This window comes from Polypterus senegalus, chromosome 1, assembly GCF_016835505.1.
Source record: "Polypterus senegalus isolate Bchr_013 chromosome 1, ASM1683550v1, whole genome shotgun sequence".
Lineage (NCBI taxonomy): Eukaryota > Metazoa > Chordata > Cladistia > Polypteriformes > Polypteridae > Polypterus > Polypterus senegalus.
In genome coordinates, this window is record NC_053154.1 from 305,284,436 (window position 1) to 305,309,817 (window position 25,382).

Sequence of the window (25,382 nt, forward strand, 5' to 3'; positions counted from 1 at the left end):
AGAACCATGCCGCTGGCCTGGACCATCACAACCAGAAGGATGTCAAATGCACAGACTCAAGAGCTTTACAGGTTGCGGCATAATAAATACAATCCACTTTCAGTTGGATGTTGTGGCGGATGGCTGGAATCCTTACCCGACCAGGGGAAAGAGGATTGTCAGGACAGTTTCTTCCCCGGGTCGATAGAGGGCAGCCCTCTTGGTTTCCAGTGGGGCCACATCATATGAGAATGGGGGCTCAACCCTGTTGGATCCTTTGGACACCGCCAAGGTGCTCATGGACCTTTCCAGGGCCTTATTTGGTCACGCTTCCAACACACCAGGAGGTGTGGCTGAAAGAAGCTTGTTAGGCACCTTGAGTCTTTCCATGGGTGCCCTATAAAAAGGAGCTGCATCAGTCCATGAGAGAGCCAGAGTCAGGAGGAGAGGAAAAAGCCTGAGGAGGAGTGGAGGGAGAAGGACTGGTGGCAAGAAGAGACTGAAGGGTACTAGTGCAGTGAAAGGTATTTTGGATGCTAAAAAACTGTAAATAAAAGGGTGTAGTGTGGCAAAACTTGTCTCCTGCCTGTCTGTGTTAGGGTGTTAGGGGATGTCCCCACCTTCTATATTAATGCGTCTGATATGTTTGTATTTCCCTCCCCATATAAAATGGAAAATCTATTTTCTTATTGGTCTACCAAGCACTCTAGGAAATGGAAATACCAAGTACAGGCAGGTTGGGAAGACATCAGCCTTAACATCCAAACCCTTTCCAAGAAAAATTGTGTCCGTTCCACAACATGAGTTTCAAACCAATTAAATTCTTTCCACTCAATTTCTCTTGCCAGTACCTTCCCTGAAAAAATTTACTCTGAAAATTCTGAACTGTTCCTAACACACATAGAGTTTACAGAAAGTTAACAAAGGTAATCATATTAAATGCATTTTAATGATTGCATAGTGTCACACACACACACATGGGAGGCAGCTAAAGGGCTCGAGTGAAGGCAGTTCTGAGGCATGCCAGGATGTGGCAGAGTGCACTAACTCTCTTTCTCACTTCCCTGTAGACCAAACCCGGGAGGCTCCACCTGGCTCTCTTGACATCACTTCTGGGACCGAACCAATGGAAACAGACCTTACCAGCTCCGGCCCCCCTGATGTCACATCCAGGCTTGATCCAATGAATAATGAACACGTGCCCGATCCTTATGACCTCACTTCCTGTCTTCCCCTTTAAAAGCCTACCTTTTTCCCTTCTCCCGCAGTCTGGTTTTGGACTCCATTGTATGCACTTCAGTGCTAGTTGCTTTAAAAAAACGACTTTTGCAGCCATGATACCAAATTATATGGGTGGCTGCCCCAAACCTTTATCTGTCTTTGTCTCGTTTTGTGACAATAGATAGAAATTAGTCAAAGGTATTACGTTTCTAGTATAATAACAAAGAAAACAGTCATTGTCAATAGCAAGAGTTTGTAACCAGAATCTGCTCTATCTTTCATCAAAGTGAATCAGAAGCCACATTAGAAGTCGATAGTTAAAGTAAAAATTCCCAAAACCTAAGAACAATACAAAAAGCAAAGTATATGCTGCTTAATGACATTTTTTATTCAATCTTGGATGACCCAGGAGTGCTCATTGCTGCATTTTTACAGGGTCATGTCTCACAGTTTATCACAATATCAACCATAGGCTACTTGCTGCATTTAATAGGAACATACAAGGGACGTTCCTATTACTCTGTTTATTAAGAATTTCAAAAACAAATGACATCACTTTCTACATACTAACCTTTCCCAGCGTCGTACCAACTTTTTAATGGTATCAACAAAAAATGTTCTTGGTTGAGCATGTAGCCACTTATGCACTGCTGCTTTCTTTCTTCATTCATCGTGGTCGTGGCTGTAGCTGGATGTCCGGAGCGGTCTGCATTCGTCACACTAGTACGGCCATTTTTGAACATATCAATCCACCCATAGACGACTCTACAAGAGAGAACTTTATCCCCATACTGAGCACACATGCGGAGATGAATTTGTGCTCCTGGCACACCTTCTGCCCACAAAAAGTGTATAACAAAATGCCATCTTTACCACAGAGTGACAACTTTTATACTAAACTGCAAGGGACCTGCCTGACAGAACTAGTCACATGACTCTCTCAGACACGACCAATTACTACTTCTCCTTTCTGCACCCTTTCTAACTGAAATATAAAAGTGCGGAAATTTTTTGAATGTCCCTTGTATAAAAGATAAAAATCTTCAAATGCATTTAAAACATGTTGACTACTAAATACAAGTTAACTCTTAGTAGGCAATCTGTGGATGGATGCCACCTACGAGTTACCTTGTAAACTGTCTTTGGGGCTGTAATGCCAAAAATGAGGGTAACACATATAAATAGAGAATGTGGATATCTGAAATAAGAATACAAAATCAGGAGGGTGTCACAGAACAGAATGTTTCGATTTCAATTACTTTTTTCTTATTAGCCATATTTTGGAAAACATTTGTTTTTAACAAAAATCACATTTGTAAAAGCACATCATATCTTGTAGTGATTAGCATCTGCACACTACAAAGTTCAAATAGAGACTGTGGCATTCAATTGCAACAAACTATGTAAGATTTAACATTATACTCAGCCGCATTCATGAGCAGGTGGCAAGAATTTTCGAATCCATGCACTATGAGGTAACTCGAGTAGATTTTTTTTTAGATATTTTTAGATATTTAGATATTTTTATTGTGAATTTTTCTCAATAACAAAATTAATTTTAATAGTATATTAAAGTAACACCCTAACTGCACATTGCTGTCAGGAACAAATCCAGTCAATGTGTTAAAGTGCAGGAATAGATTCTGCATATCTCAAAACTCCCATAACAGGAAAACACATAATAAAGTCATGAAGTTTTAAGAAGACGACCAAATCATAACAAAAAGGAGCTTTGTGTATGTCTTCTCTGTTCACCAAATTCAAATGACATATTACTTCCAGTCAGTCACCACAAACTTCAACAGCTCAGTTCCGCGCTTATTTAAGAAATCAGCCTTGTGCTGAGACCTCAGTTATGACACTCTCTGTATCAGCAGAAGACTAAAGCTTGACATCCCTTGTACTTTTTCAGTTCTCATCCCAATAAAAAGTACCATTTATTTCTATTATATTGTTGAGGTCAGTCCTCCTCCTCTATTTGAAACCCATGCAGAAGTGAGAAAACCTCAAAGCATTTTCTAGTCTCTTTTCAGAAGAGTGCTGGAAATGATCTAAGAGGGGCATGCCTAGTGAGAGACCTAGACATAACTAAAGGAGTGAGGTCAAATCAGACTCTAACTTCTTCTGGTTCTGTGTTGCCAGGGTCCACTATAAAATAAATACTGGACGGAGAGATGGCAGTTCACTTCTGGATGAGCAGGAAGGTGGATCTCTACCTCTTAATCCTGATAACTAGGAGGCTCAGCATGGAAAATGTATAGGGGTTGAGAGATACCCTGGAGATCATGCAGCTGCATTCAAATGTCCAAATTACTGTTAAGGGAAAAGTTTGACTGGAACTGGGCAACAGCTCTAAGTCCATACTAAAGATGTTGAACTTTATTATTGTGAACTGATTTATAGTGATATAGAGTTTGTGTTTTGCTTGTCTAAGCAGCCCCACCACCCATCCCCTTCCCCCAGGGATCAAAATTGTAATACACATATTAACACAAGCTTCATTTGGATAGCAAACCCCAGATTACCTCAAGCTCATCCAATGCTCCTCCTAATGTGGCACCAGGGTCCCTTGATGCCTGATTAACGTGGTCATTGCACTGGGCAGTGCTTGAAATGGTCGAGAGGGCGCTCTGCAATTCACCACAGATCAAGTCCTTGCCGGTTTGGAGAGAAGCAATGTCAGGGTGCTCTAGGCAGGCACACAAATTGGAATATAGAAGTACTGAACTCTGTTTCAGTAATGACCGGGCACCTGCCATCTCATCACGCTGTTCGGGGGATTTTAGATCCTTTAAAAAAAAAAAAAAGAAATACATTTTAGAAAATATGTTTGAAGAAAAACGACAATATATTCTGTTGTTTCTCAACAAGATACTACATGAAGTGTAGGCAAAATTCGAAAATGCTGTGAAACTGTTAAATTCATTTACCACATTTTATTGTATTTATGGGAAGAAAAACATTTTGGAACACTACTCAAACTGTAACAACTAGAGAGGAGCCATATCTGAGGTAGGTGGTGTAAGTGACCATGAGGCTGGGGACAAGAAAAGTAAGATGGGTCACTTGTATTGGTATGTCATGTTCCATATACTTTTAACTTCACGCTTTCACCTAACACACACATACATAATCCTGCTAGAGGTGCTGGATCACGGCTATACTCCTGTCAAAGAAGCTTTCCAAATGCTACCCCTTCAGAACTGGATAGTTAGACCGCCTCTCAGTATTCTTTCTGCCTGTTTACAAGCAAAGACTGAGTTTGAGGAGCTGTACAAGATGGATCCCAGCTTCAGTCTGAAGCCTGGGAAGTATTCAGAGATTCTTCATCAAATCCAGAAGAGTATGCACTCATCATCACAAGTTGGCAATAAGCAAATATATGCATATGTAAGCACTCTGTTTTCTTCAAATTAACACTAGAATCCCTGAAGTCTATGAAAAAAGTTGTAATCCCAGGCCACCTTAAATTCCTTCGCACCTCTCCATTGGTGTCTTTTGTTTTGCAAATGTGTCGATCAGCACAAGCAGAAAGCGGCCTGCTATCTGATCCCCCCACCACCGCAACTCAACTCGGACAAAAAGTTCTCCCAGCTCAGGTCTGTTTATCTGAATGTGAGCTGCCTGGAGTTGTATAGGTTAAATAATATATCGTTATTTGGAACACATGCATTTCATGTGTGTTCCATGTCTACAACAAACTGTGTAAATGTAGAGGAAATGTGAGGTAGGAAATGTTGAACACATAGCTAAAACAGAAATATTTTTCATGTTATAGTACTAATGACAAAATTCTGATATGAAGTGTATAATGTGTGAAGTCCAAATATCCAATAAACACTTTCACAAAAGGTTAAAGTTTATCAAAATAATTGCACTTTTATTCAAGAATATAACCAAAGAAAAAGAAATCGGGTTAGGGTACAATGCTAACACAACTGCTTGGCTGGAGCAAAGGAAAGAACTGCTATAATCAACAGGTTATGGGCCCTTCCTAGTTTTACTGTTTTGAGCAGTGAGTTGCTCTTATTGTTACTGTTATAGAATAAAACCATACATTTGATGTGAGTCTGTAACAGCGGTGTAAATGTATGGTGCTTGTAAAGGTTAGCGTCTTGTTTATTGTTTTATTCTCTCAGTTGCATTTACGCCCTGATCTGACACTGCTGTTTTCAAATAAAGACGTGCTATAACAGAGGGTGAACTAAGATGAGAACAAGGGTATTACATTGGAGGAAGAGAACAGAATCCCTCTCCGCAAGAAACATCTACTCACATATAAGAACAATGCAGCTGCACCAGGCGTAAAGGCGAAAGATGGAACCATTTGGATGCAACAAGAGGACACACATGTCCTTCAACGAAACAGCCTGCCAAGGTATCGTGCAAAGTTCCGTTAAGAAATAGTGTAGCCATGATTTACTGGAGGTTCAGACTAACACATTTCAGCTCAGTCACATGGAAACATACAAGAAATGCAAGTCCAAGCTAAGGGAAGCAATTACGATAAGATGGAGTCCAAATTCAGCAGCACTAATGATGCACGTACAATGTGGCAGGGCAAACAGATGCTTACAGATTACAAACTGGTATAAGGTTTTTTTCTACATGGCTTATTTGTGATAATAATTTAGTGTGAGACATATATAATTATATTTTAATCATTTAATATTAAGCAACTTATACAGTTTCAGTTTTGTTTATTAATTTTATTTCAAGAAAGTAACATAGAATACAATCAATCAGATAAAATGTATACAACAAATTACTTCAAAATCAATCTAGAAAAATAAAACCTAACAAAACAAGAATGTAACCTCCACTTCATTGAAAGTGAAAGAGATGAGAGCTAAGTGAACAGAAAAAAATATTTCCCCCATCCTATGTAAATGCTTATTTTAATTTTTTTTTCAATTAAGTCTTGCCATGTTAGAAAAGAGTTTTAGACAGATCATCTAAGCCAGTGATTCTCAATCTGCCCCCCACAGTGAATCAAACACGAACATCAAATTGGAGGATGGGGGATTTTTCCTTGGTGAACCAAGCGCAATTGTCAGAGCTGGGGGCTTGGGGGTCCACCTTAGTGAATCAAGTATGAGTGTGTAAGTGGTGACCCACTGAGCACGACTGTGCCACCCCCTGACCCAATCGCAACACTCTGCAACCCACATTATAAACGATGGCACCTTGTAACCTACCGGTGCCAGCTCATAATCTGATGGTCAACAAACGCTGCCCTAAGTGAGAATTCGATTTTTTCCAATTTTAAAAAACACAGAATATATGTTACCCACTGAATTACTAAAGGTGGGCTTCAGTTCTTTCAGTAAAGCAAGACAATTCTATGTGTTAGAAGTGTACTAGTAGTAGTGTTGATTTGTTCTTCTCCATTTTAATCCCAGTTCGAAGTCCACCAAATATCACCATTAATGAGTTAGGAATGATTGTGACATCAAGGCGATCTGACAAATGTTAAAAGATTTTTGTCCAAAGTGATGTTAATTCGGTGCCTTCTCTAAACATACGGCCTAGTGATGCTGGTGCTAGATTTCAATGCTAGCAGGTTGGATCTTGCCCTGGATACACTTTGGACCATTTTAAACAAGATAAATGTGATTGATGAAAGATTTTAAAGTTGAATTATTGAATGCTGACTATATATACAGTATATGTGTATGTGTGTGTATCACAGTATACTGTATAGTAAGAGTATTCAATGGTAAAAATGATACATCAATGGCAGAGGTCAGGACTGGGTGAGACAGGAATCAAAGATGCTATATGCTACTCTTGGTAGGTGGAGCCCATCAGGGTAAGAGAATTTGGCATATTTTAAAAAGCCTAGAAATTAACAACTTGAAGGCACCTGTCATAATTTTGCTTTGAATATTAATTTTTGTTTGTTTTCTGTCTTTTGTTTGTTTTCTGATCGCCCATTTTTTTGTTTTCTTCCTATTGTTTCTGTATATTATCATGATGGCATTTACGAGCTGCATTTTTCTTCTGGAAATTGTGTGGTCACATGTGATTTTCCCATTTCTGGCTATTTTGTTTATCAGAATGGCATTGTTGCCTTCAAATGGTTCTCAGTGTCGCAGCACATGACATCATTGAGTCACTGATTTCTAAGATGGTGGTCACCTCTTGTTGTCTTTTTGATTAGCAGTTTATTTAGGGAAAGGACCCAAAATTTCTATTTAGTTTTGCTCCTTCCTGTTTTGCCTATTAAAAGACATTTCCTTAGTTTGCAATTTTTGTTCCATCTGCTGGTTTATTATAGCACCATAGTGAGAAAGTGATAGAGCAGAACTGGAGCCTTGCTGGAGAATACAGTAGGCCCTGCTTTTTATGGACTTCTTGAGGTGCAGGGATCATCAGACCTCAGCCAGCAAACCTACGCAACTTGCTGGTCTTCTTGCTAATTCCATATTCACACAAAAGATTTGTGAATTCCAGTCTAATTTATGAATCACACCATAAACACACACAAAAGACATAATCTAGGGGCTTTTAAATTATTTATTAAAGTAAATCAATGTATTTCACAAGCAGGATATGACTGGACCATCACTACCCTGGAAAAGTCAAATAAAGAAGGATTAAGAATGCAGGGCAATACTTTATGTCCATAGGGATCCTCAATTGGAGAAATGGGTACAGCAAAGTGATGGATGGACAGACAGGTGGATAGATGGGCTACTTATATATGTTTCATAGTTAAATGCACACTGGGAGATTACTATAACAGGACAATAATGAAATAAACAAAATTCAATATATGTGGCTCATGGCAAATAAATGTGGTAACTGGACAAATTAAATCCCTTACTTGGCCAAAGGCGAAAATAATAATAATAAAAACACTGCCAGAGTCATTCAAAGCAGAGTACATAATCAAAAATGTATGTGCAATCACCTTTTTACAATCTAATTAAGTGAAAACAGGACAAGAAAAATGTGCGCCTTCCGCAAGGCCGGCCTCATGCATCATATCCCATTACACTCTCCCTTCATTTATTTACTACTTTGTAGATCATTAGTCAAGAAAGCTGACAAGCAGGCTGGAATATCCATAACAGAAATGTCCCTTTTCATAAGTTTAGGTTAATTAGTATCTACAGGAGCTAATAAGGATTTTAGCACAAGGCCAAGAAATCAATAAAAGACTCAGTGCATTTCATTTATTCTTCTTCCTCCTCTGGTATTGAACAGTAGATGGGAATTTTGAATTGCTCGCTTTAAAGCTTATTTGTTCTTAGTTTTTCATTTATGCTGGTCTTATGGCTCAAAAGAAGTGAGAGGCTCCTATAGGAAGATAACACAGTGAGGTTAAAGAAGCTTTGTTCCATGTATGTGTATCTGATGAAACCCTGCATTTATTAGTCTGGCTCATTTGGCTTAAGAAGTGGTCATCACACACATAATAAAGTTAGGATGTTCTTTATTATTATTACTTTTATTATTATTATTACTCTTAATGGACAGCATTTTGGTTTACTGGTTAGCACCATAGTGTCATAGTTGTTGGGACTTGGGTTCTGTCTCTGGCTCTGTGGAGGGTCCAGATTATCTTTACATCTACATGGACAGTGGATCAGCAACAAACTCAGAACTTTCTGAACACTTTAATGTGTTGTAGGTTCAATTTAAATGGATAAATGTGCATTTTTTGCCACTCCATAACCCATTATGTGCAAATTTATCAAAAACTGAAATCTCTCATTCATATAAATATTCAAACCCTTTGTTGTGTCACTCTAAATAGTGATCAGTTACATCCGGTTTGCTTTAATTCTGCTCGTGATGTGTCTAGAATTTCATTGGAGTTCACCTGTGAAAAATTGTACCGTGTCATAGGACCCCAGCCTCTTCACTGATAGGACCAGGGGAGCAAGCATGGGCAGAAAAGTACCTCCCCCGGGACGCTAGATGGCAGTCCCCATGGGTTGCAATTGTGTCTCGGACTCCCGTAGGGCTTCATGGCAGATGGAGTTATCTGGAGTTGGCATCCGGGGGTGCAGCCAGGGGGCGCTGCAGCTTTTCCTGATCCCGTGTGGTGACTTATATAAGGGGCCAGCAGAGACTACTCAGGGTTGGGAGGAGGGAGATGAAGCTTGCCGGGAGGAGCGGAGGAGACAAATGAGAAGAAGAGTATTGTGTGTTGTGATAGTGCTTATTGGGACTGTGTTGTGCCTGTGGGAAACGGGGAAGGCATTGCCCACAGGTGAAGAAAATAAAATAAAACTTTTGTGTTTTATTAGTGTGCCTCCTGCGTCTGTCTGTAGTGCCATCTACTGTCACAGCCGATTGAACTTTGATTAGAAAGGCAGACATGTATATGTGAATAGAATATTTTATTACGCATGTTGGGACAAAAACCAAGCCATTAGGCCCAAGGAACTTTCTGTAAGCCTCCATGATCAAATTGTAGTGAGGCATCTATCATACCAAGGGCATAAAACCATTTCTAAAGCTTTGAGTGTTCCCAGGAACACAGAGGCCTCAGTAATAGTATAATGGAAGAAGTTTGGGACCACCGGGACTCTTCCTAGAGTTGGCCATATAGATAAACTAAGTGACTTGGCAAGAAGAGCCTTGATCAGAGAGGTGACCAGGAACCCAGTGGTCACACTTCAGAAGTCATCTGGTGAGATAAAAGAACTTGTCAGAAGAATGACCATCTCAGAAGTACTCCATCAATCAGGTGTTTATGGTAGAGTGGCTAGGCAGAGGTTACTCTTGAGTAAAAGGTATATGACAGTTTTAAGGACTCTGAGAGCAGTATTCTCCTGTGTTACGATACAGCAACCTTCAAAACATTTTTTGTTCTTACTATAAATTTTTTTTTATAGATTGTTTTTTTGCAAATTTTAATACAAGATAATGGAATCTATTAGTTATTTTTTGTAGATGTATTTGGACAAGGTTACATTTTATTAACAACTAGCCATGCTACCTGTTAAAGACAGGTAGAAGAAGAATTTTAAAATATTTGCTATCTCTAATTTTCTACCTGCACTTTCAGCTGCTTTCCTTCATATTTGCGTGTGTATTAACGTTTTTTCATCAGAGTGCCTTCTTTCGACCCACTCTGTCATTATCTTCGAGGTCATTTTCTTGTATGCTGTCTACTTTTATACTTGCCATCTTTGATGGTGACTCTCCACATGCCTTCCATGCTGTTTTTGCACTTCCACTTTCATCACATCATCATAGCCAAACTGACCAATTAAATTGCTCTGAGGGACTGGGCACACAGACATTAGTGTTTTATTATATAGTAAATACCATTTTTAAATTCCATGATACTAAATCTTCTACTTCGAGTTTTCACCTCGATTGTTTCTCATGTTCTTCCTTACTAATAGTTCTGTTGATCTCCCAGTTTTGGTCCTTTTCTGTTTGATCGTGCATCTCCCGTTTCTCACTAAAAATTCCTGTCAGTGCACTCCTGTGGCAGATGGTGTCATAAAAGGCCTCTAACCAAATTAAAATGAAGTGGAAATGAAAAAAATGATAGCCGATAAAGAATCTGCACCTTCAAAAATAACCCAAGGAACCAAAAAAAATGGAATTAGTCAGAGAGAAAAAATAAACGTAGAGCTTAACATAACATTTGTATGTTTGTAAAAAGCAATAGAAATAATCAATATTTAGAAAACAATAGATCACTATTATTCGAGTTTTAAATGGCTTTACAGGAATAATTTACCATAAGCTATAATTTATCGTGCTAAAGCTTTTTCCTTCTTAAAATAACATGGATACCCTGTTTTGCAATATGTACTGTATGAATGTAATCGATGTGGATTAAGACTCAGTAACATTTTTGGCTTAGAAAATGAAAAAAAAAATTGGTAAGTTTTCACGATTTTGTTGTGGACTTGTGTATCCATTAGCCCCATTGTAAGCTGCAAGAACAAAGAAGGAATTTTTTTAAATTTATAAAAAAACATTCTTCACTTTAGAACACAATTATTTATAGCAGAAAATATACAGTATATGATTGTGAAGACTCAGTTGATCGAGCTGCCCTGTGGGACATACTGAGGGTTCGTGGGATCCCCTCGAGGTTGCTGGATAGCATGGCCGGCCTGTACACTGGTACTGTGAGTGCTGTACAAAGTGGAGGCAGGACCTCTGCGTTTTTTCCCAGTTGATTCTGTGGTTTGTCAGGGGTGTGTTCTGCTCCTACTCTCTTCAGTGCTTACATTGACTGGGTGTTGGGCAAGGTCGTGGGGTCCAGCGGCTGTGGGGCCTCTGTTGGTGAAGAAAGATTCACGGATCTTGACTTTGCTGACAATGCTGTGATCTTCATGGAGTCAATGGAGGCTCTGATCGGAGCGCTCAAGAGACTGAGCGAGGAGTCTGAGTGTCTGGGCTTGCGAGTGTCCTGTATAAAAACCAAGATCCAGGCGTTTAATGACCTCTTGGGCACAGCCATCAGCAGTGTGTCAGTTTGCGGAGAGAGTGTTGACCTCGTCGAGAGGTTTACTTACCTTGGCAGTGACATTCATGTCTCTGGTGACTCTTCCTATGAAGTCAGTAGACGGACACCAAAGCACCAAAGCCAAACCATTAACCCAAACCAGGCCACCTGACAGTTTTTAAACCTTCACCGAGTTCCATTACCAGCAATTTCTTAGTTTTATAGGGTTGAGTCTTCACCTTTTATTTCAAAGTTCAGACATACACTACCAGTCCAAAGTCTGGACACCCTCAAAATGTTCTAGTTTCTGACAGGAATTGATACCTTTTTTATCAAGATGCCATTAAACTGAATTAAAAATATAACCATTATTACTACTTCCAGTGTTGTAATGTAACAAAGTAACAATACTTTGTTACAGTACTTAAGTATTATTGGAAGTATCTGTACTTTACTTGAGTTTTAATATTTTTGTCAACTTTCAGTTTACTCCACTCCATTCCCCTAATATAAAGTATACTTTATTTCCCTTAAGCATCTTCACCACAAAAAAAAAAAAAATTATGGTTGGAACACAGACTGAAATTAAGAAGCGAATCAGAGATCCTAATTTGCAAGCGCGTTGCTTAATCACGTAAATGCGTGGGTGCAAAAGAGTGCCCTTAACGCTGCGGTAAAATTTTGACCTCCAGTCAAACAAAGCCTTGTCCAATGTGAGCTGAACACAGCAGTAGAATTCTGCTTGATGTCACCGACTTCATGATGGAAGCAGAAACTGTGACAGCACCTGCTACTTCAACGACAAATGACAACGGTGCATGACAAGGATGTAACCCCGTGGCCATATTTGCGAGAAATGTTTTCTTATGCTGCCGTGAAAGAACACCTCATATTGGATGAAGTGCCTCAAGGAAATATTGGCATTTGAAAACTTCCCGTCCAACCTCAAGAAACATATCAAGGTAAGTTAATTTAATTATCGTAATTAGCATTACTGCTGTCCAGATTTCTAGCTAATGTTGCTGATAACATCTGAATCACAAATATAATACTTACTGCTGAATTCTGTTGGGGTGAATTCAGCACAGATCTATCGACAAAAATTCTCCATTGTCGTGAAACACTCGTATTACATGCTGCTCAGATATTTACACGGGGGAGGAAATACTTGAGGTTGTGGCAGGTTACAGATGTGCGTTCAAAATTCAGTTAATAAATTAAAAAAAAGAATACATTTAATTAAATAAAAAAATAAAATGGTTATTACATTCAGTGACACAGATTAGGGCTAGCTGATGCACATAATTCAAATAATTTACTGTTACAGATTGTTAAAAGTAACATGTGACTGTGTGTTATTGAGTAGCTGTTACTTCCTGTAGCTGAACTTTTTATACTTATAAAATGCATTTGTCTCATAGTTTGAGAGAAAGAATGTACACCCCTTAAAAATATGGAGTGCTGACCTCAACAAGAGAAAAAGGACTCCTGAGACCCCCTTCACCAGCAAGCAGGTCATATTAGTAAAAACCTGGACGATGTTTCAGAGTTCCATTAAAAAGGCTGTTGTGGAGTATGTGGTCCAAGGGCTATAGCCATTTGCTGTTGTTGAGCAAGAATCATTTAGAAATTTTGTGAAGGAGCTGCAACCTAATGTAAAAATAATGTCAGGACTGACACTGCTTTCTGTCATTGGTGAAGCCACAGAGGAAATGAAGAAAGCATGCAGTGACTGATGCCGTGAGATGAGATGACCATATTGCCTCCATCACTGAGTGTTGGTCTGTCAGAAGGTGGGGCTTCTTTGGAGTTACTGCTCATTGGAATGACCCTGACGGTCTCAAAAGATTCTCAGCAGCTCTAGCCTGTAAACAACTGAGAGGTGTGCACACATTTGATGTGTTGGCACGTGCCCTGAATGACATCCATTCCAAGTTCTAAATTCAGGGGAACATTCTGAGAACAACAACATATAATGGATCTAGCTACATAAAAGCTTTCAGGTTTTTTACTGAAAATGAGAACAACAATGCAGTTGGAAGTGATGGTGATCTATCTCAACCAGGAGAGCAGGAAGAGGATCAAGACAGGGAGGAAGAAGTGGAATTTGTTGATGTGTCATCGATTATGAATGAATGATGATGATGGTGGTTTTGAGTTTCAGTTACCAAAACACCAGTCCTGCGCTTCTCATCTACTCAACTGAATACCTACAGTTGATGCCATGGAAGCAACATCCAATGAGGCATATAAGAAATTATACTGTTCAACATTTGGGAAGTGTAATGCACTTTGGAACAAATGTAAAAGATCTATAGATGTTTTCTCCCTGTAAATGCTCCAGCCAAATGCTACCAGACAACAAGACTACTGAGGATAATTAAAGAAAAGGGAGAAGGGGCCATTAGAGTCATCTGCACAGACTTAAAGGTTCCAGGGTAAGAATTGTGTAGGTTTTATGATTATAACTGAACATGTCTCTAGAACCATTTACATGTTTCCTAATCTTTTTTTGGGTACTAATTACTGTTTTAACATTGTATCCTAACTTCCACTTATCATCGGTATATTTTAGTTCATTTCTCATCCAGCATTTTATTTTTTTTTCTTGAAATGGTTATAGAGTTTTGTCACACACGTGCACATAGGAGGCAGTTAATGGGCTTAACTGAATGTTGGGTTGACTTGGGTTGGGTTAATGTTTTTTCTCCTTCCCCAGCAGATCTCAGAAGCCACTTTAATTCAACATCTGGTTCATCCACAGACTCCACTTCCAGACAACTAGGCTCTGACATCACTTCCGGCAATGCAGTAGACACGCCTCTTCCTCCCCTTCCTCTATAAAAACCCAGCCTCTTCAGATCCCCGACAGTTCCATTTTGGACACAGTCTTTTAAGACTACTCAGTTTGAGATTCTTTTTCCCTGAATTGTCAACTATATGTAAACCTTTTTGACATCTGTTTGTCTCACATTACAAGTTTTGTTTTTTGTTTGTTTTTTTTGCTTTCATCATAGGTTTAATCGGGCTGAACCTGCACTCTTCACAGAGTATGAAGCTGCCATGAATCCAAGCTGCCTAGTTAACCAACATCTCGCAAGCAGAAGCAAATGTCATGATGGGGTAGCAACTTCCAACAATTAACCTGCTGACTGTCAAACCTGACACAGTCAAGCTGTCATCGAAGTACTGGAAGACCCTGGTGGATGCAGGTGGGAATTAAGAATCGTCTTGGCCACATGTTAGAAGACCCTGAGTTGATCACAGCTGCTATTCTCATTGCAAAATTCCAAACAATTCGGACAAAGAATGATGCCAGAATCAAAATGGGTAAGGCAATATTTGTCTATGTCTACATGTTGTATAATGCATTATACTAAATTTCTAAGCCTCATATCAAAACAAAAATGTATGCAAAACCTTAGGTTATCATGCCATGTTTGAAAGTTAATCCTACTGTTTATATTTTAATCCTGGTTGTATTTCAGGAATTGATTTCATCAAACAGCACATTGAAAACCTTTCCCTCCATCTAGGTGATCCTACCAGATCCATTTCATCTGATGAAGATGACTTCTTCTCTGCCCTGCAGTTGCCTCAAGTGCAAGACAGCACTGGATGGCTACTTGGCCTCCTCAGCAGATCACACAGACTTGCTGAAATCCTTCCCAGCCGTGTGCCAACTATTTCTGATGCTGAATACACCTCTACCTGCATTGGCAGCCAGTGAAAGGTTGCTTGCCATTGAGGGACTTCTCTTCATCATTAGATGAGTGAGACTGAGTTCTCAGAGTTTTGAAAGCCAACTTGTTTTGAAAATGAAAAGTAAAATTTTCAGTTTCAATTCAATACTTTCACTTTAAGATGCTGACTTTTTAAAGCTTGTCAAGACTAAAATGAACACCCCTGACCCCTCTCCGATGCCTTTTTGACAGACCATATCAGAACATGTCTGTGAGTTGTGCATGCATGGAGATTTACAATGGTTAGATGGTGTCACGTTTTATGCTAGTAGAAAGTCAATAAAATGACCATTATTATTTAAAGTTCTAACCTTTAATCTTGCTAGACTGGCCATTTTGCAGTGTTAAGTTTTATTTTTACAAATTAGCCTTCAGGCTGCTGTTTCTACTAACACTTCATCTTTCTGTGGTTAAACAAGCTTCTTTTAGAGAGATCAGAAATTTCAGTGCAAAACAAAATAAATCACGTATCCTTAACATTTCAAAGCATATAAAAAAATACTCATATAAATTCACATTTCCCTGCACATGTTCAGCCAGAAAAGGCATTTTAGTAGTCAAATATTGGGAGTGACATAATACATTTTAATGCATTTACTATGTTCTTCATATTCACATAAAAATGAAGCTTATCTTTCAGTACTTTCATGCGGACAAAGTAGCATTTCAACAGTGACTTCAAATTTCTCCAAGAAATCTGACCAGAAATTAGATTAGATTAGATAAACATTATTAATCCCAAGGGGAAATTCACATGCATACAGCAACAGAAAAATAAAAACAAGGATACAGACTCACAGGACAGATAATACAGCCAACCAATCAATCAATATGTAAATATAAATCGATAGATAGATAGATAGATAGATAGATAGATAGATAGATAGATAGATAGATAGATAGATAGATAGATAGATAGATAGATAGATAGATATTTCAAAATGGTATTTCAAAATAAACTTAATGAGTGCCCCAGGAGGAAACACTGAACTACCTGATAGACGTAGGCAGAAAGTCTTCCCAGAGGTGTTTCTTAGCACACCGTTGTGGAATGAGCCCTTTTGCTAAAAGTGCTCCTAGAGAGTGCCTCCTGGACGGAATGGAGGGAATTTTTCATGATGGCATCCAGTTTTGCCTCCATTTTTTTTTTATCACAACAGCTTCCAATGTGTTCCGGGTTCTTCCTGTGATGGTGCAGGTTTTCCTGATAAGTTTGTTTAGGTATTGTGCTTCTTTAGAGCTCAAGTTGCTTCCCATAAGACTGCAGCGTAGAATGCCACACTGTCTACTGTGGGCTGATAGAACATTTCCAGCAGCTTGCTGCACACCTCAAAAGACCTGTCTCTTTATTAAATCCAGCCTGTTCTGGTCCTTCTTGTCCAGCACCACAGTGTCAGACCAGTTCAGTTTGTTGTTTATATGGACCCCCAGGTGCTTTTACCTCTGCACCACTTCCATGTCCTCCCCCTGAATGGTAGCTGGTCTCAGGGGCTCCTTGACATGCCGGATGTCCACCACCAGATCTTTTATCTTGCAGATGTTGAGTTCTTGTACATGCACCACAAGACAAAGTCCTCCACAGCCTTTCTGTACTCTGAAACGTCTCCATTATTAATGCAGCATATGATGGATGAGTCTTCTGAAACTTCCTGTAGATAGCAAACGCTGGTGTTGTACTGGAAGTCTGTTATGTAGTTAGAAGGTGAACATAACACAGTGGTAGGAACACTACAAACTCCCATAGCACATGAATGAAACATTTGATATCTTTGGCTGTCAGTAAGCCACATTTAAAAACAGCTGCTGAGGGAAATGGAGGCCAACGCTTCCATCAGCTTGGATCACATTTGTCTGGCAGAGGTGACCAATCTGTGCAATTTCATGTCAGTGTTATTTTGCCTTATTTTCTTTTAATTTCCACCTATGTATTTGTTACGGATGTTATTACAGTTTGTTATTCTTGTGTCTCCTGCAACACCATTTTGTTTAGGTATGGGAAGTGCCATTTTAAATAGTTTTGTTTAATCTTATAATCTGATTAATGATTATTGAGAGGTATTCAACTAAAATGACTGATTGAATTTTATGACAAACAGCTTTTCACAGCTATTGACTCAGCACAGCTTAGCATATCCTAAAAATGATTGACCAACAACTGACAGGTGTCTCTTTCAATAAAGCACTGGGCAGGGTTTGATGACAGGTGACTCTTCACTGTAAATGAAAGTTATTGACAGATAGTCCTTGAAATGCTTAACCGCTGCTTATAACAATAATTCAATGGATACTATTGCAGGTGGCCTCATAGAATAACTGAGTGACAATTTTAACAACATACTCTTCAAAGTAACAGGTTGACATGGTCCTTTAGGAGATTTGCAGTACAATTATGATGAGCAACTCTTCAGTAATCATATTCAGAAGGCAAGACCGGAGTCACAATTACAAAAGACAGATCATCCCAATAAAAGAAAAACTCTTACATTAGCTGGCCAATTAAAATTGTAAATTGATAAAGATGACTGGAGCCTGGAAAGAGTTTTCCAAAAGTTTTCCAGTGAGAGTTGGACTCCGCCAGGGCTGCCCTTTGTCACCGATTCTGTTCATAACTTTTATGGACAGAATTTCTAGCGCAGCCAGGGTGTTGAAGGGGTCCGGTTTGGTGGACTCAGGATTGGGTCACTGCTTTTTGCAGATGATGTTGTCCTGTTTGCTTCATCAGGCCGTGATCTTCAGCTCTCTCTGGATCGGTTCGCAGCTGAGTGTGAAGCGGCTGGGATGAGAATCAGTACCTCCAAATCCGAGCATGGTCCTCAGCCGGAAAAGGGTGGAGTGCCCTCTCAGGGTTGGAGGAGAGATCCTGCCCCAAGTGGAGGAGTCTTGTTCACGAGTGAGGGAAGAATGGAGCGTGAGATCGACAGGCGGATCGGTGCGGCATCCGCAGTGATGCGGGCTCTGCATCGGTCTGTCGTGGTAAAAAAGGAGCTGAGCCGTAAGGCAAAGCTCTCAATTTACCAGTCGATCTACGCTCCTACCCTCACCTAAGGTTATGAGCTATGGGTAGTGACCGAAAGAACGAGATCGCGAATACAAGCGGCTGAAATGAGTTTCCTCCGCAGGGTGTCTGGGCTTTCCCTTAAAGACAGGGTGAGAAGCTCAGTCATCCGGGAGGGGCTCAGAGTAGAGCCGCTGCTCCTCCGCATCGAGAGGAGCCAGATGAGGTGGCTCGGGCATCTGATCAGGATAACTCCTGGACGCCTCCCTGGTGAGGTGTTCTGGGCACGTCCAACCGGGAGGAGGCCCCGGGGAAGACCCAGGACACGCTGGAGGGACTATGTTTCCCGGCTGGCCTGGGAACGCCTTGGGATTCTCCGGAAGAGCTGGAAGAAGTGGCCGGGGAGAGGGAAGTCTGGGCCTCTCTGCTTAAGCTGCTGCCCCCACGACCCGACCTCGGATAAGCGGAAGAGGATGGATGGATGGATGGATGGACTGGAGCCTTTTCACAAAACCTAATTAAAAATGGCCGTTTACTAGGATGGTCTGATAATAAAGAGTTCATAAAAAAATAAAAGAATGGCTGTTGGTCATGACAGGGTGTTTCTGATCATGATGACTTTTATAATGTACAATTAATGACTGATTGGTGGCCTTTATTTTGATTGAATCAATATTATGACAACTGTCTATTTTAAATCATTTACTGATAATCTTGACTAGCAATTGTTCTGAAGCGCATTAAAATAAATGATTGTCTATTATGTTTGTCATTCTTGTAAGGTTTGGCTGCAGTGATAGATGGCATCTTATATTGAGTAAATATAATTTGTGACAAATGATTATCTGACTAGAGATTATGACATTAGTGATCAATGATTATAGCAGGAAGTTACATACGTTAATCGATTAGATATTATCAGAAGAGGCTGCTTGCAATGATTTTCTGATAGTTAACATATAAGATTAGTATTATTAAGTCATAGTTATTTTTTCAAAATCATTGCATATTTTAATTTGCCATATGAAATTATGTTCAAAACTAAAGCATTTTTATAAATTAAAAAAATACCTTCTCTGTTCTTGCAGTTTACAACGGGGCTGAAGGTGTCCAAATATGAAAAGAAAAGCCTAACCCTTACTGATTATGCCCATTTAGGAAATGTTTCTCTCTAATAATAATAGCAATGGTGTATTTTATGTATACAGTGCATTTCCAATGCTCAGAGTGCTTTACAAATATTCAAATTGGTATAAAAGAAATAATAGCACAGAAAAAGATTGAAGAATAAGAAGACACTGTATTTATGTAGCACTTTTCAAGATACTCAAAACGCTTTTGGGCTGCTTCAACCACCTTCTAGTGTGAAGTATCCACCTGTATGATGTGACGGCAGCCATTTTGCACCAGTACTCTCACCACACATGGAGAAAAGGTGAGAGTGAGAGGCAGTTTGTTAGTTAGAGAAGGGGGGTGATTAGGAGGCCAGAAGGATCAGGCCGTGATGTGCAATTTAGCCGGGACATTTGGAAACACCCTCGTCATTACCAAAAACGCCCAGGGATCTTTTATGACCACGAAGAGTCAGGACCTTGATTTTACATTTCATCTGAAGGATGGTTTAATCTTTTTTTACAGCATAGTGTCTCCATCACAACACTGGGGCATTGGGATCCACAATTAGACCACAGGATAAGTGCCTGTTTCCAGAGCAAGATCCAACCTGCGAACGTTGCAATCAAGCTCCAGCCTCACTAGGCCACATGTTCTGGGCGTGTAACAAATTAATAACATTCTGGACCAAATTCTTTAAATGCCTATCAGACAGCCTTGGTGTCCCAATCCCTCCTAACCCACCAACAGCTGTTTTTGGTGGACTTCCAGATGGGCTTAAAGTGAAGAAGGACAAACAAATTGTTATTACCTTTACTTCACCATTGACTTATTTTGCTCAACTGGAAAAATCCTAGCCCAGCTCTTTAAGTCAGTCGGTAACTGATGTTATATATTATCTTAAATTGGAAAAAATCTAATTCTCACTTAGAGGATCTGTAAAAAACTTTTTCAAAACCTGGCAGGATCTAATCAATAACGCTTCCTACTGGCCTCACCAACACCTCTTTCAGTAGCAACCCAAGCATTTCCTAGATGGTCTCCCATCTGAGTCCTGGTTGGGCCTTAACATGCTTAGCTTCAGGTGATTGGCCTCTTCTGAAGTGCATTGAATATGGCTGCTGGCTACTAAATGAATAACAAAGGATACAAATTAATGTCAAGTTGTTTCCAGCAGGGGGTGTTACCTCCCTTGTTGGAATGAGTTCTTTTGTAATTGCAGCGTGTTACATAACCCGAATCTCTATAGATATAATATAAAAAGGCGATACCCCTCCCTTAGTGATACGGCGGTTAGAAATCACATAGGAGAAATAACTTTTTTTAATGACGGCTTATGCTGCATTAACAGACAAAGGAAGCCATGACAAGAGCCCAGTTCGGGAGTGGGGGAATGATGTATAGAATCTGACATTTTTGTTGCAGCATTGGAAGGATTTTCAGGATCGGATGACGTTATCTCCCATCCATCCATCGGCTTCAAAGGTGTGTCGGACAATTTTCCAAAGCTTTACACTCTTTCTTCATGTGCAGGCCATCACTTTGGTAAATCAAGCCATTCCAAACAAGGAAAAGAAGATCTGACACACAGGAATAGTACAATGCCCATTTCACAGTTGTGCCTGTCTTGTTTTCTAACGCTTTGCCTAACAGTTCTAAATGATGAGACCCTGTGCTACATCTGGCTTTGTATTACCTGTGCATGTGAATAGAAAGAAAAGATTTATAAAATATTTGTATAGAGCACAGTGACATATTAGACATACACAGTTATTACACAAGTGTACACACTAAATGGATTAATATAAGAAACACAAAGTTCTGAATTAGAATAAGAAACAACAAGCAGAAAAAAATGCTAGAAGAGAACCAATATAAAGTAAAATAACACTGCACAACAAATTTTTTGCTTCTTGAACACTATTGGGCTCGGCTATACAAAGTATTGTTGTTTCATCTGTGAATGGGACAGCCGTGCCAAAGAGTCGCATTATTCTTGACAGAACTGGCCACTCCATAAAAAGCTAGTTCCAGGACAGAAAAATGTGGCACATGAATCGCTTGTTGACCCGGCAAAGATATTTTTGCCTCCTCATCACATAAAACTGGGACTCATGAAGAATTTCATGAAAGCACTGAACAAGGAAGGCAAAGGTTTTCGTTATTTAAGACAGATGTTCCCAAGAATAACTGACGCCAAGGTCAAAGAGGGCATTTTTGTTGGCCCCCATATCAGACATGTTATGAGTGACAAGCGGTTTGAAGATCTGTTAGATGGGCAGCAAAAATTGCCTGGAAACCTTTCATAGACATTGTTGGCAATTTTCTGGGCAAACTTCTCAAAGCATACAAGACAATGAAGTGCAACATGTAACTCAAGATTCATTTCCTCCACTCACATTTGGACTTCTTCCCCGCAAATCTCTGTGCTATCAGTGACGAACACGGTGAAAGGTTTCACCAGGACATTGCTACGATGGAGAAACGATACCAGGGAAACTGGAATCCATCAATGCTTGCTGACTACTGTTGGACACTGCAACGTGATGCACCAGACATTGAATACAAAAGAATTTAATAGCTAATGCGAAACATAAATGTGACTAAATACGTTATTGTCAGTAAACATATAAATGTCTATTTCGCAGAGTTCCTACGTGATGCAGAAAAACCAAAACTATATTTGTACATACCCAGTAGGTACCTGTCGCAATCAGCAAAATCTTTTCAGGAAGCAAGACATTTCAAAACAATTGTTGTACAGCGTAATTTGTTTAAGGTTACATGTATGAATATTAATAAAGGTGTTAAACCGCCCACAAAAATAACTGTCTTGGAAAGAAGATTTAACAGAGCTGAGCTTCAGTCAGAACAGATCACTTAAAAGCATGAAGCATAACATTCAAAATCAGCAGTCCATAATGAATATGTACAGTATTGGTGCTGGACTTTGTGTTAAACAAAGCAATGGCTGTGGTAGAAATAGTTATTCCACAGCCAAAACTAATGTCTGTTTCCTCTGCCACCTTCCAGCACTGCCCAGATGTCACACAGTGACTCCCATAGGGCTCACGCACTGCCTACCTGTACATTCATGTTGCCAGTTGTGCCTCACACCGCTCATTTGAGTCAAAGGTAATACTATCCGCACTGACTTTTCCCATCTCCATTAGTCGATCCAACTCGCTGACTTACATACCTGGACCAATAGATTTTAGCAATTGAGAAGTGCTTGACACATGTCTGTGCTCTCTAGTCACACCAATCCAACTCTCAGCACTCTGGACCATAATAAATTGTGCCACCCTTTAGTACATGAACAAATGCAGGTTTGGAAGAAAATACATGTGCCAAAGTCATGATTTTCACTTACAATGAAACATAATTTGTTTCACAAATCATTTTGCAAAGAAAGGTTTCATTAGGGATTCAGTTCTGCGTGATTTGCTCCGCGTATGACTAATTGTCAGTCACTGTGTGCCTAATAGGCAGTTGTGTCTTTAGTCAGTTAAGCTGATGTCCCATTATGTGACTTCAGGTCATTTGGTGCATCAGACTTACTGACTGCAGTTTCTGATCTTGTCACCAGACCTTGTCAATCTACACAACTGACAATCGCTGCTGAGCTTGCCACATTTAGAGACTGAGTTGGGACCATCATCTCTTTTCTGGCAGCCAAAAATGTGCTCCCTGAAGGAGGTGGTGCTGTGTGAATTGTTAACAGGTATGGTGACTTCAGTCTCAATTTATTTATCCTTTTTACATTTTGTTATGGTACATAAAACACGAGACATCAGAGACACAAGCTTCTCTTCTTTTTGTGAAGTCCTAAAGCATTGATTGATTCTCAGCTCTCTCACGCACATAAACAGCCTGCTGCTATGACTAAAGGCAAAATCATTTTTTTCTGTCAGATTCAGTTGTGTGTTGGTTGGAGGGAGTCATTGGGCAAATTACATTATGTGACTGGCCTTCATGGAAGTGTGTGTGCCTCCAACTCTCTAAGATTACAACTGAAAATTGCTAGAAAAGTCATGTAATGTCACATGGCCTTAATGCACACCTTTGTTCATGCAGTGCTGTTTTTCCCAAGACCAAACTGTGCACAGACCTGATACCTTTTCACCTCTACTGAATAAAATTAAATAATGAGCCCCCCCCCTTGAAAAATGATTGGTTGCTCATAATTATCATTGATGAGATCTTTTTTAAACAAATTACTATAATTTGCTGGCTGTTTAGATTAGCCAATTAATGATTAATACAGGCAGCTGTTCATAACATTAAGTTAAAGAGTGACAGCCGGATCCTTATATAAATCAATGGGATATTATGACAGGTAGTTATTTAGAATAATTGATTGATGACTGACAGGTGGCTTCTTATATTAAGTAGATATTGTGACAGGTAACTGTTTACAATAACTAAGTGGTGGCTCTGACAGGTGGCTCTTTACAATAATCAATTGACAATAGACAGGTAACACCTTATTAGACATTGTGACAGGTGGCTGTTCATAATGATTGATCACTATGACAGTTGGCTGTTTACAATAACAAATTGACAATTGTGGAAAGTAGCATATTGCATTATTAAAACAGGTAAATCTTTGAATTTATTTTAGCTATAATGTCAGTTAGCTGTTTAGAATAATTAATTGATGACTGACAGGTTGCTTCTTATATTAATTGGATTTTGCGGCAGTTGGCTGTTTACATTAACTAATTGGTGGCTATGGACAGGTGGTTCCTTGCAATGATCAATTTTTTGACAGCCAGGTAACTCCTTATTAGATGTTGTGACAGCTGTTTACATTAATAAATCCATAATTATAGAAGACAGTGTATTACATTAATATAACAGATAAATCCTTGTATCAATTGATTAGATGATGTGTTTACAATAACTAATTGACGGTTGACAGGTAGCTTCTTATATTCATGGATTAGATGTTATGGCAGACAAATAACTGATCACTATAACAGGTAGTTGTTTATTATAGCAGATGATTATGTTTACATTCATTGACTGGTGATTACGAGTGTTGCCTCATTATGAGCCTACAAAATTTCAGACACTTAGCATAGAACAATGGAGTCATGGCACAACAGTAGTAGCCATATTAAAAGAATTATGAGAAAGTGGGCAAGCCTTTCAAGTATGTGGATCTTCTATCACAATGATGCAAAATATAACAATAAGAGCATAATGTAATTACAAAGTGGCAGAGAGCTGTTGCTATAAGCCCCGGGTTCGCCGGCCTTGTGAACAATTGTTTTAGTAATTAAATTATGTGACTGCAGACAATCTGGTTAAGGGGGAATACAAATGACAGACATGTGATGGCTGAACAGTGAACAGCAGGAAATAATTGGTAATGATCTCATACTGGGCAAATGTCATTTCACTGACTGATAATTTCCGTGTAAAACATTTACTAAATATAATGATAATTGGGGAGGACCTAAACGTATAATTGATCATTAGTTTGTATTAAGATAGTTAAAAAAAACGTGAATATCACAACTTGAGGCACAGGTGAGAATTCTATCTATCTATCTATCTATCAATCAGATAGTGCTCTATCTATCTATTATACAGTGCCTTATTTATCTATCTATCTATCTATCTATCTATCTATCTATCTATCTATCTATCTATCTATCTATCTATCTATCTATCTATCTATCTATCTATCTAATATATAGTGCCTTATCTATATATCTATCTATCTAATATATAGTGCCTTATCTAAGTTAAAGAGCCTTTATTTATTTATTTTTTATTTTTAATCCTGTACAATATAACACATCACTTTTTCATATTATTTATATGTCATGAGGCCAGTCTTCTGCCCACATGATGTTTAATCTCAGCATACGTCTTATTTAAAGGCTTTAAT

At 39.2% G+C, this 25,382-nt stretch overlaps 1 protein-coding gene across 7 annotated transcripts in view; it reads right to left on the reverse strand.

The window, feature by feature from the left end:
* Nucleotides 1-25,382, reverse strand: part of LOC120514561 (catenin alpha-3-like) — a 2,459,329-nt gene that overhangs the window by 1,969,011 nt on the left and 464,936 nt on the right. For all 7 annotated transcript variants that reach the window (XM_039735001.1, XM_039735009.1, XM_039735017.1 and 4 more), the window contains exon 6: nucleotides 3,726-3,989. In XM_039735001.1, coding sequence (XP_039590935.1) covers nucleotides 3,726-3,989 — 264 coding nt within the window. The remainder of the gene's footprint in view (nucleotides 1-3,725; nucleotides 3,990-25,382) is intronic.